Genomic DNA, 22,210 nt, shown 5'->3' with positions numbered 1-22,210 from the left:
ACCTGACTTATTATCAGTATACAATAGCATGCCAAAAGTCATGGGACAGCAGTATGTACAATAAATTAGTCATAAGTGTGAAGTGCGTTGGATAAAGTGAAGTCTGATAGTGGGTCCAGATGGATGGGTCTCAATTCACAGTGTGACTTGTGTATCAGGAATACTTCATAGAAGTCTTAATATTACCACCCACAGAGTGGAGAGTGCTGTGAGTGGGTGGTAATGATGATGACCAGCAGTGTTTGGCTAGACTTGTCCAAGTATTGGGTAATTATATGGGTGACTAAATTATGACATACTAACAATCCAATCCAAATCAATCTTTTTTTTTTAAATATACAGTCAATCACGATATAGATAACATATAACTGCTGATGCTCTTGCTGTTGGTCTTTCATTCTTATTCTTTCTCTCTCTCTTTCTCTCAGACAAGATGTCAGCAGCACAGCGGTGGAGATGAGACTGCCCCCCGGCTCGGATCAACCCCTGTTAGACACACACACTGCAACCTTACTTACCAGCTGCCCAGACTCTGCCCAAAATCCCAAAACAGACCCATTAATTGTTGTTCAGCAGGCATAATCCGTTGGACGTCTTTTTTTTTTTTTTTGTGAATGCTTTTGCCATGTATATGTGTGTGTGTGTGTGTGTGTGTGTGTATATATGTATATGTCTGTATGTATATACAAAAATACAGTTGTATGTTTTTCATAAACATAAAACTAAATAATAAAGTTAAGTTCTTGTAAAGTTCAGATCAGGCCTTCCACATCTCACCAGTTATTTTTGGATGAAATTTTCAAGCCTAGTACATTCTTCAGATTTTGTGCCACCATTCATCCATCATTACCTTCAGTAAAAGCAAGTTTCAACCAGTGGGTCACAGCTCCCCCCAGTGGGCAACTTAGTTCTTTTTCTGTTTGAAAAAATGTAACGCATGTGTAAATCTAAGCATGGAGTTGTAGAGGTTCCTAATGAAGTCCTATGATAATCCATCCAGCACCCAATTAATACTTTGTTGCAACAATTATTACCTAAATGTACACATGATTATTCTATATTAATCACTAATTAGAGACAATAAAACACATATTTCAGCAGTTATTTCCCATATTTCGTCTTCCAAACACAGGAATTATATTATTCTGTCAACATGTCAAACATGCATGTACTTTTACAGGTGGCATAATATAGTAAATACATCTTAGCAGACATTTAAGATTGCCAAAAGGCAAAATAACAACTGCTACTGGCTTATAACAGCCGAATTAAGCTTTAATTTTTTGCTGCCAATGACACACTGAAATATCTGCATTTAGGTAATAAATCATGTTTAGGAAAGTGCAAAAATGTGTTTATTGGGCATAGTAACAACTAATACTACACTTATTAGTAAGTTTCACTTAGTAGCAGACCCTTGATTATGTATTAATAAAGGTCACACTGAATAAAGCACAATGCAATGTAACTCAGGAATATATACTGTTTATTTTACAATTATAATTTCTCAGACAATTTGCAAAAAAATACACCTTTTCACATTGTGTTTTTTTAAATGATTTTACATTGTAAATTACATATTAAAGACATTAAAGCTATACAAGAACACATGCTAATGTTTTGGTAAACAAAGTGTTTTAAAAAAAAGCAGAATATGTTTTATACTTTAGATTCTTGTAAGTAGCACATTCAGCTTTAAGGACAGATCTGCACACACTTGGTATTTTATACTCAGTCTTTTCATGAGGGAGAGTCACCTGGATTAGTTTTCTCAGCATCTTGAAGGAGTTTCTTGAGGTGCTGAACAACAGCTGGTGCTTTTACTTCATGCTGTGAAGCTCCAGTTCATCTAAAATCACCATCTCAGTTGATCAGGTTTGGATCAGGGGATTGTGGAAGACTCACACTTTTTTTGTTTTGTGCATGATTCAATGTGTGTTTCTAAAATGTTTTAATGTCTTTAATAGTAATGTACAATAATGTTGAAATTAAAAAAATATCTTAAAAAGGTGTGTGTGTGTGTTTGTTCAGGTTGATCTTGTACATAAACAATGAGAGAATAACAAAATATGATTAATATGATTAAATAAACCTTTTTTTAAAAACCTGTATTTTGTGAACAATATATAATGGCGTGAACAGTTTTGGCAAGTTTTGGATAAGCAGGCAAATTTTTTTTTTCTCAATATACAGATAAGATATTCAGAAGGCATTATAATTTTCACAGTTAAACACTTGAGACAAGTCAGGACCTAATTGTAAAACAACTTACTTACAAGTTGATTTAAGATACAGATACAAAAAAGATACATGTCACAAGTGATATGTTATTATGAATTTATAATCAGCTGAACATCATACACATAGGCTGTGACCGAAATGGCTCCCTATTTACTATTTAGGGCACTATTGAGTGCAGCAGCCATTTTTCTCTCTACTTGTTACTATCTTTCTATTTCAATCTCTTTTTCTATATCTCTAATTCTCCCTTTCTTTCTTGTGTTCCCTCTCTCTCTCAAGATAGCACTAGATTTATTTTTTTAGAATTACTTTTACTTTTACTTTATTTTCTAGCTATTTCTGAACTGTTTTAATGTTATTAGCACACTTTTCTAAGCCAACTTAAACTTTTCTAGTTTAATAATACTATTTGTGGGGAGCACCTTTCACCTAAAAGCATTACTGTATACATTTAGAGCCACTCAACCATTCAAAAAGTTTAAAAGAAGAATTTCAACACCATCCAATGTCTATTAGGCAATGTTAAATAAAGTTTGTTTTTCCGCCATCAACCCTAAAATATGTAGCTAATGCAGCCAAAAAAAAAACTTCTTAATGAGGGCCTTCAGCTTCCACTCGAGAAACTCATTCTGAACCTGCCTGAGCTCCATCCAGGGGGTCTGGACCCTCACCCTGCCACTGCAGACAGGCTTTCCTCAGCTCCTCAGTGCCCTTCGGGAACATGAAAAGAAACACAACTCAGGATGCATGTTTAGGCAGATCAACAATAACTTACACAAAAAGGCAGGAGAAAGAAGGGGTCTCCTGACCAACCAGAAGCCCCCTTTACTAGAAATACATGAAAAATGTATTACAATCATTTTCAAAAATGTGATATAAAACATATACATGCATTTACTGTTCCTGCTAACACTTATATTGTGAACAGCTTAGTGAACATTTTAGAGCTTATTTGATATTTGTGAACACGTATGCCACCCTTTATGGAACCAAAGCAAGGAACATTTTCCAAACTTATACAGTTATTAAATATAATGCTAATGTTATGCTAGCTAGGTTAGGCTAGCTACTCAACACCACTTCCTCAGCCTCTGTCTGCAGCTGCTGTAATTTAAGCTTCACCTTTAGTTTTATCTCTTCATTGTGAATTTGGTGTAAAATAAGCTAATTGTTTACTAACCTGGTCTTCACGCCGCCAAAACTCCATATCTAACCGCGGGGTGTCAGTATACCCACACCGGTTTCGACACCTAATAAACTAAATATATATGATTATTAACAGAAAATACAAGTAATATAACAATAATATAATAATTAAAACACAATGCAGTGAAAAGCTGCTGCTGCTGCTGCTCTTGAGCTCAGGAACATAACCATCCAGTTGCCGCACTGAATGATTATTATTATTATTTAAAATAATAATTAAATAATTTAAATCTATGTGCAGGAATAAAATGACTTTTTTAAACGGGGCTGAATTTTTAAATGCTTTGTGTGTCTGAATGTAAAATATTTATATTTATTACACAGTCATTCCTACAGTTATCTTAATTCTAGTGCAATATTTGCAATAATAATAAGAAGAAGAAAAAGAAGGAAGAAAAAAAATATTATTATTATTATTATTATTATTATTATAATGATTATTATTATTATTATTATTATTATTATTATTATTATTATCATTATCATTATTATTATTATTATTATTATTATTATTATTGTTGTTGTTGTTGTTGTTTTTGTCCGAAAGTAATAATTTAATAACTTCTCATTTTCAAATGCGTTAGAAAATGACCCTATGCGTTTTTATTACTGTAAAAGTTAAAAAATATATTGGATTTTATAGCAGCATTCTTAACAAAATAAATGTTGTGGATTTTATGTAAATTCAATAACGCTACAAGCATGTGCTACAGAATAGAAAAAAACTGCCTATACGTTCGCACAGTTAAATTAGTTGAATACTTCCTCTTAAAAAAATAAATAAATGTGACAGCTTAGGTGTTGTAGTCACACGACATCCGTATGAACTACAAATCCCACAGTGCTTCACCGGCTGTTGTTGCTGTCCAGGTGTACATACCTGACATTGCAGCAGATCGGCTTTTGCATCCATTCGGGAAAATGGTGCCTTAATGGTAAATGGTAACTTAATAATGAGAAAACACGCTGGTCTAAGTGGAAAATGGCCAAAACGCTGAAACACATTTTAAAATAAAAAATGATAAATGTGAACTGGAGTAAATGACAGCAGCTCTTAATGGATTAAGAGTTTGACGTGTGAATGCTTTATACGTTTTTTTTTTTTTGTATAGAAGATGTTGTTTAATCCGGGTGCAGTGTTTATAAAGGGAGAGGAGTTTGGACAGTGAAGGGTTAAACGCGCAGCAGCTCTGAGTGCCCGTGACCGATGAACCCGCTAAACATGTGCGGTGGAAACAGCGGGGTTTTACGCAACAACTCCGTAACTGTAGCCAAAGGTTGAGTTAAAGGCGCTGTATAATACTGATCACTGTTCAGCTCCTTTTATAACAGCCGTATGTAACTTACTGAAATGCTGGCAGCTCACGGGTAAGATCTGACTATTTATTCCTGTCTTCAGTCAGTCTGTCTGAACGGGCTGTGGGAGGTGTTTAGACCCTCCGCGGCTCCCGTACTTTGGGAAGTGTTTACCCTGCAGCAGTGTCAGTATGGAGTGAGGAGGGGAGGTTTAACTTCACAGATCTGAGAGTAAGAATGTCCGCCGTCGCTTCTCCTCCCCGCAGGACCCTCAGTCCCGCGGCCGGGCTCCGGGCCCTGCTGTCGGTGGAGCCGAGCCGGGGGCTGGTGGATGAGAAGTTCCAGATCGTGGTGAGGAATCTAACCCCCGGGCAGCAGGTCACCCTCCACTGTGTGCACCAGTCCGAGGACAAGGACTTCTGGGAGGCGTTTGGACACTATATCAGCGACCAGCACGGCACTGTAACAGGTAAATACTTTACTTTACAGACCACAGGTCTGATATAATCCCCAGTAAAACACTATACACAACATAACGTATATAGTTAGCATTAATTTAAATGTTTTTGAATGGTCGGGGCTCTTCTACACTCCCCTGATAGCCAAGAACATTAAATAAACTTTATTTTTTTTGAGTATGTCTTTTCATGTTGGTGATGGAAAAAGCAACTTTTTTTTTAGTTAGCATTGCCTAATAAAATAAACAACCTTTATTTAACCTAGCTTCAGTTAAGTTAGTCTTGAAGTTGTGTCATTCGATCAACATTAATTTAAAGATCTCATTCCGTCGCTTTTACATTCATTTTAAAATGTCTAGTTGTGGTCTTTGAATGAATGAATGCCATGTGGGCCTTTTTTGTGAAAAAAAGTGCTCAGTTGATCCAGTATATTGCTGCTTTAGTCCGGTTGGGGGGTGTATGTTTTCATACATGTAAACATATCGCCTCTGATTGGCTAACAGCACTGCGAAGCCCTGAGATGAACACTAATACTGTTTTACACTAATAACAGCCTTTGCAGTGTCATATGTTACTTTACAACCTGTGTAATGCTCTGCAAAGTGCAGTTCAGCCACTGTCTTAGAGTCTCTGTGAAACGCGAAATCCACGAGATCCTATAGTTATACCCAAAAGTGGGTAGTCCAGGTCCAGAAAGTAAAAATCCACCTATACAGTTGGAACAAAACCCCGGGGTGGATTTTTACTTTTAACTACTGTTAACAAAACTGTTCTAAAAATACACCTACCTATCTCAGTTGTACTGCGCTTGTTGTTTTCCATAGACAAATTCTATTTTACTATCTATTGTTCCTTATCTCTGAATTACTGGACAAAGCATATAACACTGATGTGTTATTTGCACAAATAACACTGGAAAAAACGGCCATACTGCTCCTAACGCTGTTAGCTCCTATCTGACGAGATGTGTCGGCTTTAGCTCTGCGGTGAGTCAAGGTGAGCGAAGCCATAAGTTCACGAGTTGACGTAGAACCATTGCTTTTCCTGATCGACTTGTTTTTCTGAACATTTTCTCTTATTATCTACTGCAGACAATGGAGCTTAAGGAAGAGTTTCATGTGCAGCATCATATACAACTCAGAGAGACATATTGTATTTCACAAAGAACAAGAAAAAGTGGATTTTAGCAGAAGGACACCTTTTAAAGGCTTTACATGGTTAGGGATTTTCTACGCTCCCCTATTAGCAATAAACATTGAATGATTTTAAACTTCTAAAATACAATACAATAGATATTTTTTACATCATCTTTTACAACATCTTTTAAGGTTGATGATGGAAACCAAAATTTAACATTGCCTATAATTCATCAGTTACTCTTGAAATTCTGAAATTGATTTAAAGGTTTTGACAGGTTGGGCTCTTATACTGTTATACAAGGAAGAGACCACTAATTCAAAAATGAAAACAAAAAAAAATACAAGATAATAGTCAATTGCCCTCTCTCTGGAGCTCCATGCAGGAACTCCCTTTGTGGGGTGAGGATGATTCTAAGTGTCAACCTAAAATGATATGGGAGAATCTGAGAGAACAGTGAACAAGAAAACTATTAATAACACACTTTAATTGCTTGCGATCCTACAGTGCCTCTGCTAAAGAACACTCATGTACAGGCCAAAAATTTGCCAGTGATGAGCACCTGCATGAATTACTTGGGAGAATTTAGTGTGATAACCCCGCTTGTGACCAAATACAAGAAATTTTTGACCTATATAATACCAACAAGGGTTTCTCCACCAAGTACTAAGTCACATTTTGCTTGATGATCAAACTGCAAATTAATTTAGAAATTAAAATTGTTACATTTTAAGTAGTTTTGGTAATATTCCGCCTCTCTCTGTTATAATTAACATACTTTAAAAATTATAGAGTCATGCTGGTCGACCAACTTGGTTCTATAGTGCTCTGTTACAATTGTGGCATTAACACAGTAGTTTCTAACAGTGGCGAAGGATGCCAGCGTTGGGGGAACATATGAAGGTGTGGAGTCTATGGGGCTGATGTGGAGTTTGCAGCCGGTGCCAGGAAGCCGAACAGGACTGAGGTAAATTAAGCTATGTAGTGTATATATTGTCACTGTCATGCAAATTGATTTAATCAGTTGTCAGCACTAATTGATAAATATATCAAAGGAAGGTACATTAAACTAAGATAAGATAAGATTTTTGTTTTCCAAAAACACACTCACAGATTACTAATCACAGATAATAATCGCTCTCTCTATCTTTTTTCTTCCTTCCTTCCACCCTTTCATTCACAACTTCTGTGGAATTAAGATTGCGAAAGAAGGATGTCCTCTTGCCAATGGTCTTCCACATTTCAGTTTATGATGGTCACGTGACTCAGGGCTTTAATCTGATGACAGCGCTGGTTACCCGTGTTATAGAGCGCTGGTATATGGCGCCTGGTGTACAAAGGGTCAGTGTTGAGGAGAAGGGAATTCGAGGAACTATGTTCATACCTCCAGGTACACAATACACACATGAAATACACTCATAGTTTCTCCAGTGTATCTTTTACAGCATGTTATTTAAATAGCATGTAGAAAAAATGTAATAGTAACTTACAAACAAATTAATAAAATTGAAAAGCTGCTTTTTGCAAAGGCTGAAATAGCTAACCAAATATCTAACGATGTGTGTTCTAGGCCCCGGACCGTTTCCTGGCATTCTGGACATGTGGGGAGGAGGTGGAGGTCTGGTGGAGTATCGAGCTGCTCTACTGGCATCACATGGCTTTGTCGCATTGGCTCTAGAGTATCTTTCCACGGCAGATTATTATGGATCTGAGCTTACAGTCGATTACTTTGAGGTAATTTATCCTATATTTAGTACATAGTATATAGTGGATACTTAAAACTGTCAGTGAATACTAAGTATGGCAGAGAAGATACTAAATAATATTTAGAACAATGTTAAGTGAATACTAAGTTTCTTGTAGTGGATCGTGAGAAATTCATATTGGACAATGAATAATTTTAACGGATACAGATAGTAAACAAATCATACCATGTGCTGAATAATTTGTAGTAGATACTAAATAATTCATAGTGGATACTGAGAAATTCATAGTGTATACCAAGTTATTCATAGAAGACACTGAATAATACGTAGTAGATTTAGAATAACATGTAGTGGATACAAATTTTTTTGTAGTGGATAGTGAGAAATTCATAGTGGACAATGAATAAACTGTAGTGGAATAATTCATACTGTACATTGAATAATTTGTAACGGATACAGATACTAAATAAATCATACCAGGTGCTGAATAATTTGTAGTAGATTAACTGTAGTGGAATAGTTCATACTGCATATTGAATCATTTGTAATGGATACTACATAATGCATATCAGATGCCAAATAATTTGTAGTAGATACTAAATACTTCATATTGGATACTGAATAGTTTACAGTACATACTGGATTATTTGTAATAGATACTGAATAATTCAGTGTGGATACCTTTTCATTTATGGTAGATAGTGAAACATCTATAGAAAATACTGTATTATTTTATTAGTGGATACAAAATAATTCATAATGGATTTAAAAATAGTGGTAGTGGATACTAAGTAATTTGTAGAAGGTACTGGATAATTTAAAGCAGATACTGAATAATTCATACTGCATACTGAATAATTTGTAGCACATACAGTTGTGGTCAAAAGTTTACATACACTTGTAAAGAAACATAATGTTATGGCTGTCTTGAGTTTTCAATAAGTTCTACAACTCTTATTTTTCTGTGATAGAGTGATCGGAACACATACATGTTTGTCACAAAAAACAGTCATAAAATTTGGTTCTTTCATAAATTTATTATGGGTCTGCTGAAAATGTCACCAAATCTGCTGGGTCAAAAATATACATACAGCAACATTAGTATTTGGTTACATGTCCCTTGGCCATTTTCACGGCAACTAGGCGCTTTTGGTAGCCATCCACAAGCTCCTGGCAAGCTTCAGGTCGAATGTTTGACCACTCTTCTTGACAGAATTGGTGCAGTTCAGCTAAATGTGATGGTTTTCTTGCATGAACCCGTTTCTTTAGCACTGTCCACATGTTCTCAATGGGGTTTAAGTCAGGACTTTGGGAAGGCCATTCTAAAACCTTAATTCTAGCCTGGTTTAGCCATTCCTTTACCACTTTTGATGTGTGTTTTGGGTCATTGTCTTGTTGGAACACCCAACTGCGCCCAAGACCCAACCTTCGGGCTGATGGTTTTAAGTTTTCCTGCAGAATTTGGAGGTAATCCTTCTTCTTCATTATCCCATTTACTTTCTGCAAAGAACCAGTTCCACTGGCAGCAAAACATCCCCAGAGCATAATAATACCACCACCATGCTTGACAGTAGGCATGGTGTTCCTGGGATTAAAGGCCTCACCTTTTCTCCTCCAAACATATTGCTGGGTGTTGTGGCCAAACAGCTCAATTTTTGTTTCGTCTGACCAGAGAACTTTCCTCCAGAAGGTTTTATCTTTGTCCATGTGATCAGCAGCAAACTTCAGCCGAGTCTTAAGGTGCCTTTTCTGGAGCAAGGGCTTCTTTCTTGCACGGCAGCCTCTCAGTCCATGGCGATGTAAAACACGCTTGACTGTGGAGACTGACACCTGTGTTCCATCAGCTTCCAAATCCTTGCAGACCTGCTTCTTGGTGATTCTTGGTTGACTCTTGACCATCCTGACCAATCTCCTCTCGGCAGCATGTGATAGCTTGCGTTTTCTTCCTGATCGTGGCAGTGACACAACTGTTCCATGCACTTTATACTTGCGTATAATTGTCTGCACAGTTGCTCTTGGGACCTGTAGCTGCTTTGAAATGGCTCCAAGTGACTTCCCTGACTTGTTCAAGTCAATAATTCGCTTTTTCAGATCCACACTGAGTTCCTTTGACTTTCCCATTGTAGCTTTTGTAGCTGAGTCTAATCACTGGGTCAAATGAGCCCTATTTAAATGGGCTCATGAGAAGTCAACAGCTGTAGTCAATCAGAATCACTTACAAGAAGTGAAGAGGCCATGACATGAAGCTAATTTGATTGACACAACTCTCTACATCACCAAAATTGACAAATTTTGTTGCTGTATGTATATTTTTGACCCAGCAGATTTGGTGACATTTTCAGCAGACCCATAATAAATTTATGAAAGAACCAAATTTTATGACTGTTTTTTGTGACAAACATGTATGTGTTCCGATCACTCTATCACAGAAAAATAAGAGTTGTAGAACTTATTGAAAACTCAAGACAGCCATAATATTATGTTTTTTTACAAGTGTATGTAAACTTTTGACCACAACTGTACCAAATAATTGTAGTCAATACTAAATAATTTGTAGTTGATCCTGAATAGTTTACAGTAGATAATGATATGATGCCAAGTCATTTGTAGTACATACTAAATAATTTATAGTGGATACTAAGTAAATCATAGTAGATACTGAATAATCAATTGCAGATACTGATCATTTGTACTGGATACTGAACAAATAACAAGAGAAACCTGGTTCTGGTGATGCATGCAGGTGTAAAATAAGCACACTGTGAATAGCTCAGGGTCTTTATTGAGACAAACCCAGTTTCCCCGGTCTGGGTTGTTTTGTGTGTGTGTGGTTTTTATTCTCTTTTGTTTAATCCTGTGGAAGTGTCTGGTAAGATAATCGAATAGCAAGTAAATAAAAGTTTAATGCTCCTTAATCCATTTTTAAAGGTAGCTGACATTAAAATACTTACAATATAAAAAAAGTCACATAGACCAACACGTGATTAACTTGTCACAGAGTAGATAGAGTATCTGAATGAATGAGTTGCGAAATAAGTGAAATATAATGCTAGTGGGTAAAGTTCATCTGCTGACCTCTTGCCTAATTTCACTGTGTGCCTGTGTGTGTGTGCCTGTGTGTCTGTGTGTGTGTGTGTGTGTGTGTGTCTGTGTCTGTGTGTGTGTCTGTGTCTGTGTCTGTGTTGATTTTTACACCTTGTACTTACAATAAATTTACTTTGTAAGTTTATTGGCTGGTTGCATCTGATTATTGCCTGACTCACATAAACTCTCCAATATCTGATTACCTATGGTTATGTAAAGGTCAGAATATTGCTTTTATCAAAAATAATATACACAAAATACAAATCATAGATATATTTTGTATACAATACACTATGGAACACTGATATAGAGTAAAATCTTTTTTTTGTCTTGACAACAGAAATAATGTATATTGAGCTTATTGTTTTGAGCTTTATCATAACTGTAACCCAGTTTTTTGTTTTTTTGTGTGTGTACTGTAGATTGCATATGAGATTCTGCAGGATCATCCGATGGTGCAGAGGGACAGGATGGCTCTGCTGGGCCTCTCGTTCGGGACCTCTGTAACACTGTCCATGGCTGCATACTCCAAAATCATTAGGGTGAGTTGTGAAAAATGCTGTATTGGCAGAACAAATCATCAATTTGAGCATAAATTCAGTATATGATCTAAAGTATTGGGACACATACACGTTACATCTACAGTTGCTTTTCTAAAGTATAGTAATGTCAGGTGTTAAATCCAGCCAGGTAATCAAATCTGGACAATAAATCCTGTTTACAGTCCTGGATTTTGTTCTTGCTGGAAGTTAAAGGAACAGTTGATGTATTTAATTGGCCAGTTAGTGTCACTCCTTCCAAGAATTACAAAGTCCAGGACTGGATACTGGATTCAAGGTCCAGATTTAAAGGCCACCATTTGAGTAATATTAGTTTAATGTCAACTAATAAAAATAACGTAAAATAAAAAAAACGGATACAAAAATAGAAATGCGTGATTTTATTGTTAAGAAAGTAGCATAATAATGCAGTTACACCTTTTAAAAAATATTAACCCTCTAGTTATTAAGAATATTCAGCCTTGTGATTTACTGATTGTATCTTTTTTCATGCAAAATGCTTATGACTTTTTTTTTTTTTTTTTTTTTTTACCCTGAGTGATTTTTCACTGTGTGTGTTGTTGTTGCAGCCCCGGTGTTGTGTGTGTATCAGTGGTAGTCATGTTGCTCCTCTTCAAGGGTCTCTGATTGAAGCCTTTTTAGAATTTAGCAAGTGAGTATCCAGCACTTCCCTTTTAATATTGACTACGACATAAAAAATATAGAAAACATGATATTTGCATATCAAGTCATTAATATTAAAATGCTGACACACCTCTTCTCACATATAAACCCTCTCTCTCTCTCTCTATATATATATATATATATATATATATATATATATATATATATAGATAGATAGATAGATAGATAGATAGATAGATATAGATATATTATATATATATATATATTATATATTATATTATATTATAATATATATATTATATATATATATATATATATATATTTCCCCTACAATGTATATAAAGTTGTTTCTAATATCTATCACAAAATGTGTAACTTTGTGAAAACTGTTTTATTCCTGTATGTTTGTCTTTTATAGCCGTCAATATTATGGCTGTTAGTGTAAATCATATGTTGTGCTATCTTTCTAAAATATTAACCACTATGTTTAGGAACATGCACAAAATACAGATGAAGAACAACCAGGTCATCTGGAGAGAAGTAATCCTGCCCATTCCAGAAGACCCAAAGCTGAAAGTGGACGTAAGATAATTATAATGAATTTTGTAGCATGTTTTGTATTTAATCACATTGTAATCATTTTTTTTATTATTGCAAGTGCAAGTATGGGTTATTTTATTCAGAATGCTTCATTGTATGTATGTGTGTTTTAATGTGTGCTGTAAACACTGTAAAAAAAACACTTTGCAAGAATAAAACACTGCAGACAATGATAATCTGCCAAATGATACACGTACTGATATACACCGATCAAGCAGTAGACGAGCTTCTGTATATTTTACAGTCATATGAAAAAGTTTGGGCACCCCTATTAATCTTAATCATTTTTAGTTGTAAATATTTGGGTGTTTGCAACAGCCATTTCAGTTTGATATATCTAATAACGATGAACACAGTAATATTTCAGGACTGAAATGAGGTTTATTGTACTAACAGAAAATGTGCAATATGCATTAAACCAAAATTTGACCGGTGCAAAAGTATGGGTACCCTTATCATTTTATTGATTTGAATACTCCTAACTACTTTTTACTGACTTACTGAAGCACAAAATTGGTTTGGTAACCTCATTGAGCTTTGAACTTCATAGCCAGGTGTATCCAATCATGAGAAAAGGTATTTAAGGTGGCCAATTGCAAGTTGTTCTCCTATTTGAATCTCCTCTGAAGAGTGGCATCATGGGCTCATCAAAACAACTCGCAAATGATCTAAAAACAAAGATTGTTCAACATAGTTGTTCAGGGGAAGGATACAAAAAGTTGTCTCAGAGATTTAACCTGTCAGGTTCCACTGTGAGGAACATAGTAAGGTAATGGAAGACCACAGGGACAGCCCAGAAGTGGCAGGCCAAGAAAAATATCAGAAAAGCAGAGAAGAAGAATGGTGAGAACAGTCAAGGACAATCCACAGACCACCTCCAAAGAGCTGCAGCATCATCTTGCTGCAGATGGTGTCACTGTGCATCGGTCAATAATACAGCGCACTTTGCACAAGGAGAAGCTGTATGGGAGAGTGATGCGAAAGAAGCCATTTCTGCAAGCACGCCACAAACAGAGTCGCCTGAGGTGTGCTTTTGCATTGCGTTTGCATTGCGTTTGTGGGGTGCTTGCAGAAATGGCTTCTTTTGCACATTTTCTGTTAGTACAATAAACCTCATTTCAATCCTGAAATATTACTGTGTCCATAAGTTATTAGATATATCAGACTGAAATGGCTGCTGCAAACATCCAAATATGTATGTCTGTATGTGTGTGAATATAATTAGTGTATGTTTTTGTCTGTAATGAGTTACTCTGTTTAACACAGGTTGGTCAGATAAAGTGCCCACTGCTCCTGATTACCGGTGGTGACGATCAGAACTGGGCTACAGTTGAGTCTGCTGAAGATGTGAGGAAAAACTAGTAGTACCTTCACAAATGCACAGTAGCAGATACGGTGGAAAAATGTCTTTAACATGTCTTTAACTCTTGTGAAGTGTAGCAAGATTTCAGAACATTTTCTGTTCATTTTCTTCTGTTGTGTTTAGTAGGGATGCACAATGAAATCAAAATTATATGTTGGTATATTGTATCAGCTGATATGTCCTTTCATTCTTTTTTTAATATCATAAAGGACACGGTCTAAAGCGCTGCCACTATGCCACTGATGTATCGGAAACAAAATCGCTGCGCTTTCCTCTCGAGTGTGCTGTGATGCTATTTGGCAATGCTGCATCAGCAGCAGTTCAAAAAGAGGCGTGTGTTAGTCTTCACCTGTTAGTAACAGGGGTGATAGCGTTCCGGCGCCGCGCCGGAAATCCGGCGTAGCGTGGCTCTATAAAAATATATATATATAAATAAAATAAATAAATAAATAAATAGAGCCGGTTCAGGTATTAAGTCCCGCCTCTCAGTAGAAACAGCCAATCAGCTTGCTGTTTTTGCGGCGCGCGGAGGAGTGGGGGAAGCCCCTCCCTTGCTGTGAGATTTAGCAGCGGGATCGGACGCAGCAGCTTCAGCTGATTTAAAAACAGATCTGGATATACGGAGATTTTTCTCAAAAAAGATAACGGTAGGCTAAACACGTAAACTGTGATGATATGTTTCTGATAGCTGGTTAAAAATACACTTCTTGTATCAGCACACAGATTAAACCCACTGTGATTAATAAACTGCAGCTGTGTTAGTGAGTTAGCTTGAGTTTGGAATTAGCTAGATAGGGAGTCAAGGTTTTAGAAAATAAATAAACTATATATGTAATGTAATGTATATGTAACTTGCCCTGTACCTGATCAGCTAATCACTATTTCACATATTTCACTGTCGTTATTAGTTTAGGATTACAGGAGAAAATGAATATAGCTAATTAGCTAGAAGCCAGATGTAGTGGATAGTCAGAATTTAGTACAGTACTTTATGTTTGTAGTTTAAAGCAGTTTCTTAACCCTGATCACTGAACTAAAATTGTGTTTTCCACCTGATCTTCATTTCACCTAGATTTTCACCTGATCTTGATTTTCACCTAGAGTGACAGCTGTCACAGTGAAAATGAAGCGGAGTTATGAAAGTGGTTGTGCTAAACGAAAGAAACGGGCAGAGAGCAAAAGAATCGCAGATGCACTGCCAAAATTCACCTCCTTTTTTACACCTCCTGAACCGATCAGTGTTTTTGGGGCCGATTCCGATCGCCGGTCGTCTTTCACCACGATGGGCCGATCGCCGATACCGATCTTGGGCGGGGCCAAATGCCACATTAATGCCACACAGGTGCCTGGCAAACCTGGCTGGTACAGATTCCCCTAATTACATCCACACCAAAGCAAACACTGGTAATTTACGCTGCTAGTAAATAAACATGAATGTTACTGACCAAAATAAACGCTTTTTATGAGAGATATAAGTTCTGTGTAAATATTTATAAGACAATACCTGACAAAATCAGTTTTAATGACGTTAAATAAACATCACTGTGACAGCGCTAGTCGCAGTTTCACCGCAGTAAAGGACGAGGAGGTGAATCACTTATCTAACCAGCCTTTACTGATTTCTGCTCCAATAACCCTTTCAATAACCTCCAATAGCCTTTAATAGTCTTCAGTAGCCTTCAACAGTCTAACCTTGCAGCCGTGGTGTGTCCACTAAACTCCGTAGTTATAAACATCATGAGGTTAGCAGCGCGCTAACTGACCTGTTTATAATGTAATCCGAGCAGTGACTCCGTGACAACTGCTGCTGTTAGCTGCTTTGGCTGAAAGGTGAACTGTAGAGAGCTGTATTATCCGTTTTTAAAACCTTTTCCTACACAGATGAACTTAAAAAAAAAAACGTGTAAAAAAAAACGCTCCAGACTGGCTGAGCTGAGCTCTGTAGCCCGTGGCTGGGCTGTAGCTGTGACTGAGTGAAGAGAGCGGGGCTTGTGCTGCTGCTGCAGCTCCCACTAGTGGTTGGATGAGGAACTGCAGCTTCTTGTAAGTGAGCAGTTTCACCGGTTTCACCAGTTTCATCCACACACAGCTCTGATAAACTGCTTAACCCTAAACTCCTGAATCAGATCGGCTAAAATCATAAGAATATCTGAAGAACAGTGTTAATATGCAGTAGAATATGCAGAACAGTGTTAATATGCAGTAGAATATGGAGAACAGTGTTAATATGCAGAAGAATATACAGAACAGTGTTAATATGCAGAAGAATATACAGAACAGTGTTAATATGCAGTAGAATATGCAGAACAGTGTTAATATGCAGTAGAATATGCAGAACAGTGTTAATATGCAGAAGAATATACAGAACAGTGTTAATATGCAGTAGAATATACAGAACAGTGTTAATATGCAGTAGAATATGCAGGATCAGGGTTGAGAAACACTGCTGTAATGTGACTTCTGTTCATTTGTAGTTCACAGTAAGACCACATGTCCTGACGTTTATAAAAATCTCTATGAAACAAAGTTACATTATTTTACACAAGGACACCATCTTAAGAAGAGCTCTCAGTAGGAAAAAAAAAAGTGCACTTTTTTTACAAGAGTGGAGAAAATGTAAATATGAAAATGAAAACGTTATCTAAAATGTGTCACTTGACAATAAGGTTATACACAGACTATTAAATGTTTGAATAATGTGTCAACATTTATGCCTATGTTACGTCACATATGCAGTCTGTTGTCCCTCCCCAACAACCCCCACCCTTCCTCACCCTGTTGGAACAGGAAAAAAAAGTTCAGGCTCAGGATTTTTTTTCACTATCACCCCTGTAGTAAAATTGGGAAAATTTTTAAATAAAATTATAAAAAATATATATATCATAAGGACCAAGTGGTGTCTGTCACGCTACTATAATTTGCCAACACTGGCCACACTACATAAAAATTCATTGATTGAGCTAATTTGTATACATTTTTTTAGTTTAAATAGATCTATTGGTTTATTTAACCTAAAATTACATTTTAAAAAGAGGGTTTACAGCTGGGAACAGTCTATGTAAACACCAGTTAACTAATTAAATGTGAAAACAAATTTCTCAGGAGACTTGTTTTTATTGTTTTATTTTATTGTTTGCATACTGTTGGTTAAAAGCTAAAATGCAAGATGAAATATGCATAAGTGTGAAATATGTAGATCGCTATTGGATATCAAAATCATACCAGAATTTACACATTGGTGAGACATTATTATTATTATAATTATTATTATATAATATACTAGCTCTTACTCTCCTAGTGAGTGGGTGAGCCGGTAATGCTTGTGTGCTCATGCCAGCAGGGGTCACCAACACCTCACAATGTTTCGTGTTAAATTCCTCAAGAAACAGCTTAATGGCCAGAAACTTGTTTTTTTTTTCTCAGTATTCCTACTTAGCATCAACCCATATCAAGTTACATTGTCTGATTGGAGTTTTTGCTTTTCTCTCAAATCCTGTTCCCCTCAGATTGAGCGCATAATGGAAAAGGCTGGGAATCGCCACCTGCTGCATACCCTCACTTATCCCGGAGCAGGTCACCTGATTGAACCTCCCTACACACCACACCACCGGGCCAGCAACTTTTTGGTGAATGGTAAAGAGAAAGGTACGTGTCAATTCATTAAATCAATTCAACATTTCTTCAACAAAATATGTTAGCTTAACAATGAATATTCTTTTATCTCATTGTAAAATGTTTTTTTCCATAATCAATTTGTGGAGACAAACATGCACTCATTTGTCAAGGGGGTATTTCACAAGCACAGCAGCGCTCTTAATTTTCAATTAATACAGTGACTTTTTGACACCATTTGTATAACTGTAACTGATTTCATTACATAGTGCTGGATGATATGGCCAAAAAAGTAAAACCACAATATATCCAATAATTACAACAGTATAAAATCAGTATTTGGTGGAATAACTTTTTGTGATTTTATCACAGCTTTCATGCATCTTGGCACCAGTCTTTCACACACTTTGGGTGACTTTATACCGCTCTACACACAGACCCCCATTGAAAACCACTGGAATGTGACCAAGAGGAAGATGGATGTGGATGGAGTGAAATAAGGTCACTCAAAAGCAGTGTGAAAGACTGCTGGAGAGCATGCCAAGACACATGAAATGAATAATTATGAACTTGTTTTTTTTTTTTTTGCATTATTTATGCTCTAATAGGACTGCATCGTTTTCTTTATTTTGACTATTGCTCATTCTGCAAATAAATGTTTGCAAATGCTGCCAATTTTTTGGGCGGAATTTGAAGGAATGTTGTCAATAGTTTATAGAATAAAGCAACAATGTTTATTTTACTTTAACATATACCTATAAATAGTAAATCAGAGAAATTGATCATGTAAAAGTGGTCATTTAATTATTTTTCATTTATATATGTATATATATATATATATATATATATATATATATATATATATATATATATATATATATATATAATTCTAATATCTATATGTCCTAAGTTTTATTATACAATTAGTAATTCGTTGCATATAACATAACATATTTTAATGCATGTACTGCTGGTGCTTTATTCACAGTGATCATGCTCTGGGGTGGACAGACCAAGCCACATGCAGACGCACAGGAAGACTCCTGGGAGAAAATTCTGGCCTTTTTACAACAACACCTCTACTTTACTGCTCCACAGGCCAGACTGTAATATGGCGTCCACAGATTACACACCACAGAATAATATGTGGTTTTAGCGCTGTAGTCTCTGATGCTCTAAAATATGTTTTTTTTTTTTTTTACTCTGATACACTAGGAATATTCCCAGGAGCTACATTTCTAATAGGAACCAATCAACTCACTGTATTGACCTCCATGTGGTTTATTGTATAAAAAAAATCCAAATAACTACTAGGAGGCATTATCTCAGCTCAAACACTATTACTTTAGTTTTTGCTTTGTTTTTCATACCTTCTGCCATAAGTTATTATTCATATTTACACTTCATCAGCCTTAGAGCCTTTGATGTGTCATTAAAAGGAAGTTTGAATAGAGGAAGATTCTCTGATCTTATCTGTTTATTGTGGATCTTATTTTGCAAAGAATGAAATACTGCAGACAATGATAACCTGCCTAGTGGTACATGTACTGATATACAACGTCCAGCAACAAATAAGCTTCTGTCTCCGACTTTACTTTATCTACAAGGTGGGGCAGCTAGAGGTAGGAGTGTGTAATAGAGTGGAGGACGGTGAGTGATTAAACACAGTGTTTAAAAACTCCAGCAGCACTCAGTACCTATATAGTGGTGAATATGAATATACTCTATTCAATAATCCTCTAGAGACCCCAAGCCTGGTATCTAAGCTTTGTTTCAAGAAATGATTTAGACGATCTTGCTTGCCTAAAACAAGTGAAATTATCTGTTAGTAAGATTATCACTGTATAAAATGCTCAAAAAGCCAGCTCTGCCTTTTATTCATTTAAACGTCCACATGAATCCTGGTGAAAGGGCTGAACTGCAGCCAGGCCAGTTCAGCACACCAACCATGCTGTTGTGATGGAGGCAGTATGTGGTCTTGAAATATGCAAGGACTTTTCTAAATAGGAAGTTGTCTGGATGGGAACATATGTTGTTTTTAAACATCTACATTTACTTTTTAGCATTGATGGTGCCATTCCTGATGTTTAAGTTGCCCGTGCCATATGATGCAATAATGCAACCCCACATCATGAGAGATACAAGCTTTTCAACAAGCTGGGTGGTCCCTCTATTCTTGAGTCTGCAGCACAGTCTCCATGTTTTCAGAAATATCTGTCCAAGAAATAATTTTCCATTTTTCAGTCCATTTTTAAGTTTTGTCCTAGAGAAGATGGTGAAGTTCTGGCAGTATTCCTGAGCTCATGCAGTGATTTCAGTACAGAATCGGTACAGCCTCTTTTTAATTCTGTGCCACCTGAGGGCCAGAAGATCACCAGCATTAAATACTGACTATCAGCCTCATTCCTTACAGACATGTATTTTTCTCCAGATTCACAGTATCTTTTTATGATGTTATGGGCTGTAGATAGTGGGGTATTCAAAGTCTTCACAATTTTATATTTAAAAACTTTTTCTGACATTGTTCCATAATTGTTAGACACACTTTTGGTACATTATTTCTGAGAGACTCTGTCTCTCTAAAATGGCCTTTTTATACCCAGTCATGTGTTGCTGCCAACAAGTTCTGAATGTTTTTTTATGAAATGGTAAAGTCTCTCATTTTGATCTCATTTTCAGCACATGATATGTGTTGAATGTTCTAATGTGAATAAAACATGGGTTTATGAAATTTGCAAATAATTTCATTGTTTTTATTTCCATTTATTAGTGGTTGTAATATAACTATATGTTCATAAAGGTCTGATTAAATTACCATTAGCAAGGTAGAGATTAATATGAATTGTACATTGCATTTTTTTTCGTCCATCATGCTTTTTTTTTTAATCTCTTTAATACCTGAATAATCAAATTATTGCCAGAAAATTCCTTTTATCAATTTATTTGAAATTCTGACCAACTCAAAATTCTTAAAAAATATATAAATCAAACTTGACCGTAAGTCGAATTTGAAGTAGAATTATTGCGCAAAGCAACCAGTATAACAATAATTAATTTAATTTAATTTACAATATTAAATAGTAATTTTCTATTTTTTACTATTTTTTTAAGACAACTAGTTTCTTCAATCTATTTAAATAAATTTAAGTGAACTTACCTAGGTTTACAGTGCATCATGATAACTATGTTTGCCCCAATAATAATTCAAGATCAATTAACAGTTTATCATGGTTCATTGATAAATCAGTGATGTAGTTTTTGTATTAACATTTAAATGTTTTAATATTTTTCAACTGAATAACCTAAAACCCTTAAACTGTAAAAATATTAAAATAGTGTGAACTAACATTACTCAACTATTTTGAGTTAAACATTTATGGTCACATAAACATTCAAACGGACATCTTTGAGCTGAATCAACTTACAGTATAATAATTGAGTTTAGTAAGTCTGTTGTCATTTACAGCTATTTGCATACTTTGTGGCTCCACCTGTTTCTGACACTTACCATCAGTGCGTAGTTGTTCCCACACCCCAGGCTACCCTAGGTAAACTTGTGTATGGTATATTATAATTAGCTACCTGACCTTGATGTTGTAGACTGTAGGAACAAACATTATTTTCTGATCTGATAAATCTGTTGGCTGTAAACTGTTTTACTGTTCACTCTATACCATTTTATTTCTCCCTTTTATATTCTCTGAGTATTTCAAATCAATAGTTAAATCAAATAATAAAGAAATCTATTTAAATGTCCTTACTTAAAAAAATAAGTCAACTAGTTTCCTCAAATTATTTAAGTAAAATCAATTTATTGAGTGGAACCCTCTTTTAAAGAGCATCTGTGGGTATCTCCGTTAGTAATACTGTACACTGTAAGCCCTAGTAATTTATGTCTACTCAAATAATTTTAAGGTAATTTGTTGCCTCAAATGAAAACGAGTTTTCAAAACTTTTTTTCGTGTTTAGTAATCTATAAAACTGTATGGAGTTCAACAAACGGTTATCTTTAAGTTCAACAGACAAACCACAAGTACTTGACATTTAAAATGTGGTGTACCTGAAACTTAACTTTAACTTTTTTACAGTTAAAGTTAAAGTAACTATTAAACAAACGGTTTATCTTACTTGTTTAAGTTTATTGCAATGATTACATTAAGTTGTTTTCACTTAACATATGCATACTGTAGTTGTTTTTGTATAGCCAAAAATTCAAAATTTACACCAGTAAAAAAAAAAAATCTAAATAAACAATGACTCAAATTTAAGTTGAAGTAACATAGACTCTTAACAGGATACAGTAGACAAAACAAGCTTACATTG

The 22,210-nt window shown here is 35.6% G+C and overlaps 2 protein-coding genes across 5 annotated transcripts in view; both read left to right on the top strand.

Annotated features, from left to right (window-relative positions):
- Positions 1 to 755, top strand: part of il15ra (interleukin 15 receptor subunit alpha) — a 42,247-nt gene extending 41,492 nt beyond the window's left edge. For all 3 annotated transcript variants that reach the window (XM_022671378.2, XM_022671377.2, XM_022671375.2), the window contains one exon: positions 429 to 755. In XM_022671378.2, the coding sequence (XP_022527099.1) occupies positions 429 to 582 (154 nt within the window). In that variant the 3' untranslated portion in view covers positions 583 to 755. The remainder of the gene's footprint in view (positions 1 to 428) is intronic.
- A 3,795-nt stretch (positions 756 to 4,550) lies between these two features.
- Positions 4,551 to 20,629, top strand: LOC103027238 (peroxisomal succinyl-coenzyme A thioesterase-like). Of its 2 annotated transcripts, XM_049473811.1 has the most exons (11): positions 4,551 to 4,815; positions 5,010 to 5,212; positions 7,206 to 7,305; positions 7,538 to 7,728; positions 7,909 to 8,072; positions 11,551 to 11,670; positions 12,258 to 12,340; positions 12,804 to 12,894; positions 14,179 to 14,259; positions 17,782 to 17,920; positions 18,876 to 20,629. In XM_049473811.1, the coding sequence occupies exons 1-11, from the start codon at positions 4,799 to 4,801 to the stop codon at positions 18,995 to 18,997; spliced, it is 1,311 nt and encodes a 436-aa protein (XP_049329768.1). In that variant the 5' UTR covers positions 4,551 to 4,798; the 3' UTR covers positions 18,998 to 20,629. The 2 variants fall into 2 exon arrangements, with proteins under 2 accessions (XP_049329768.1, XP_049329767.1); XM_049473810.1 differs by having other exon boundaries at positions 4,551 to 5,212.
- The last annotated feature ends 1,581 nt before the right edge of the window (positions 20,630 to 22,210 follow it).

This window comes from Astyanax mexicanus, chromosome 2, assembly GCF_023375975.1.
Source record: "Astyanax mexicanus isolate ESR-SI-001 chromosome 2, AstMex3_surface, whole genome shotgun sequence".
Taxonomy (NCBI): Eukaryota; Metazoa; Chordata; class Actinopteri; order Characiformes; family Acestrorhamphidae; genus Astyanax; species Astyanax mexicanus.
Note: the sequence above shows the minus strand (reverse complement) of the source record. Positions and strands in the feature narration are given on the sequence as shown.

Excerpts from the sequence above, each read along its gene's own strand:
- LOC103027238 (XM_049473810.1), top strand. The coding sequence starts at position 4,981 with ATGTCCGCCGTCGCTTCTCCTCCCCGCAGGACCCTCAGTCCCGCGGCC. Across the intron at positions 12,895-14,178 it reads ACCCAAAGCTGAAAGTGGAC|GTTGGTCAGATAAAGTGCCC; the intron begins GTAAGATAATTA and ends TGTTTAACACAG. Across the intron at positions 14,260-17,781 it reads CAGTTGAGTCTGCTGAAGAT|ATTGAGCGCATAATGGAAAA; the intron begins GTGAGGAAAAAC and ends TGTTCCCCTCAG.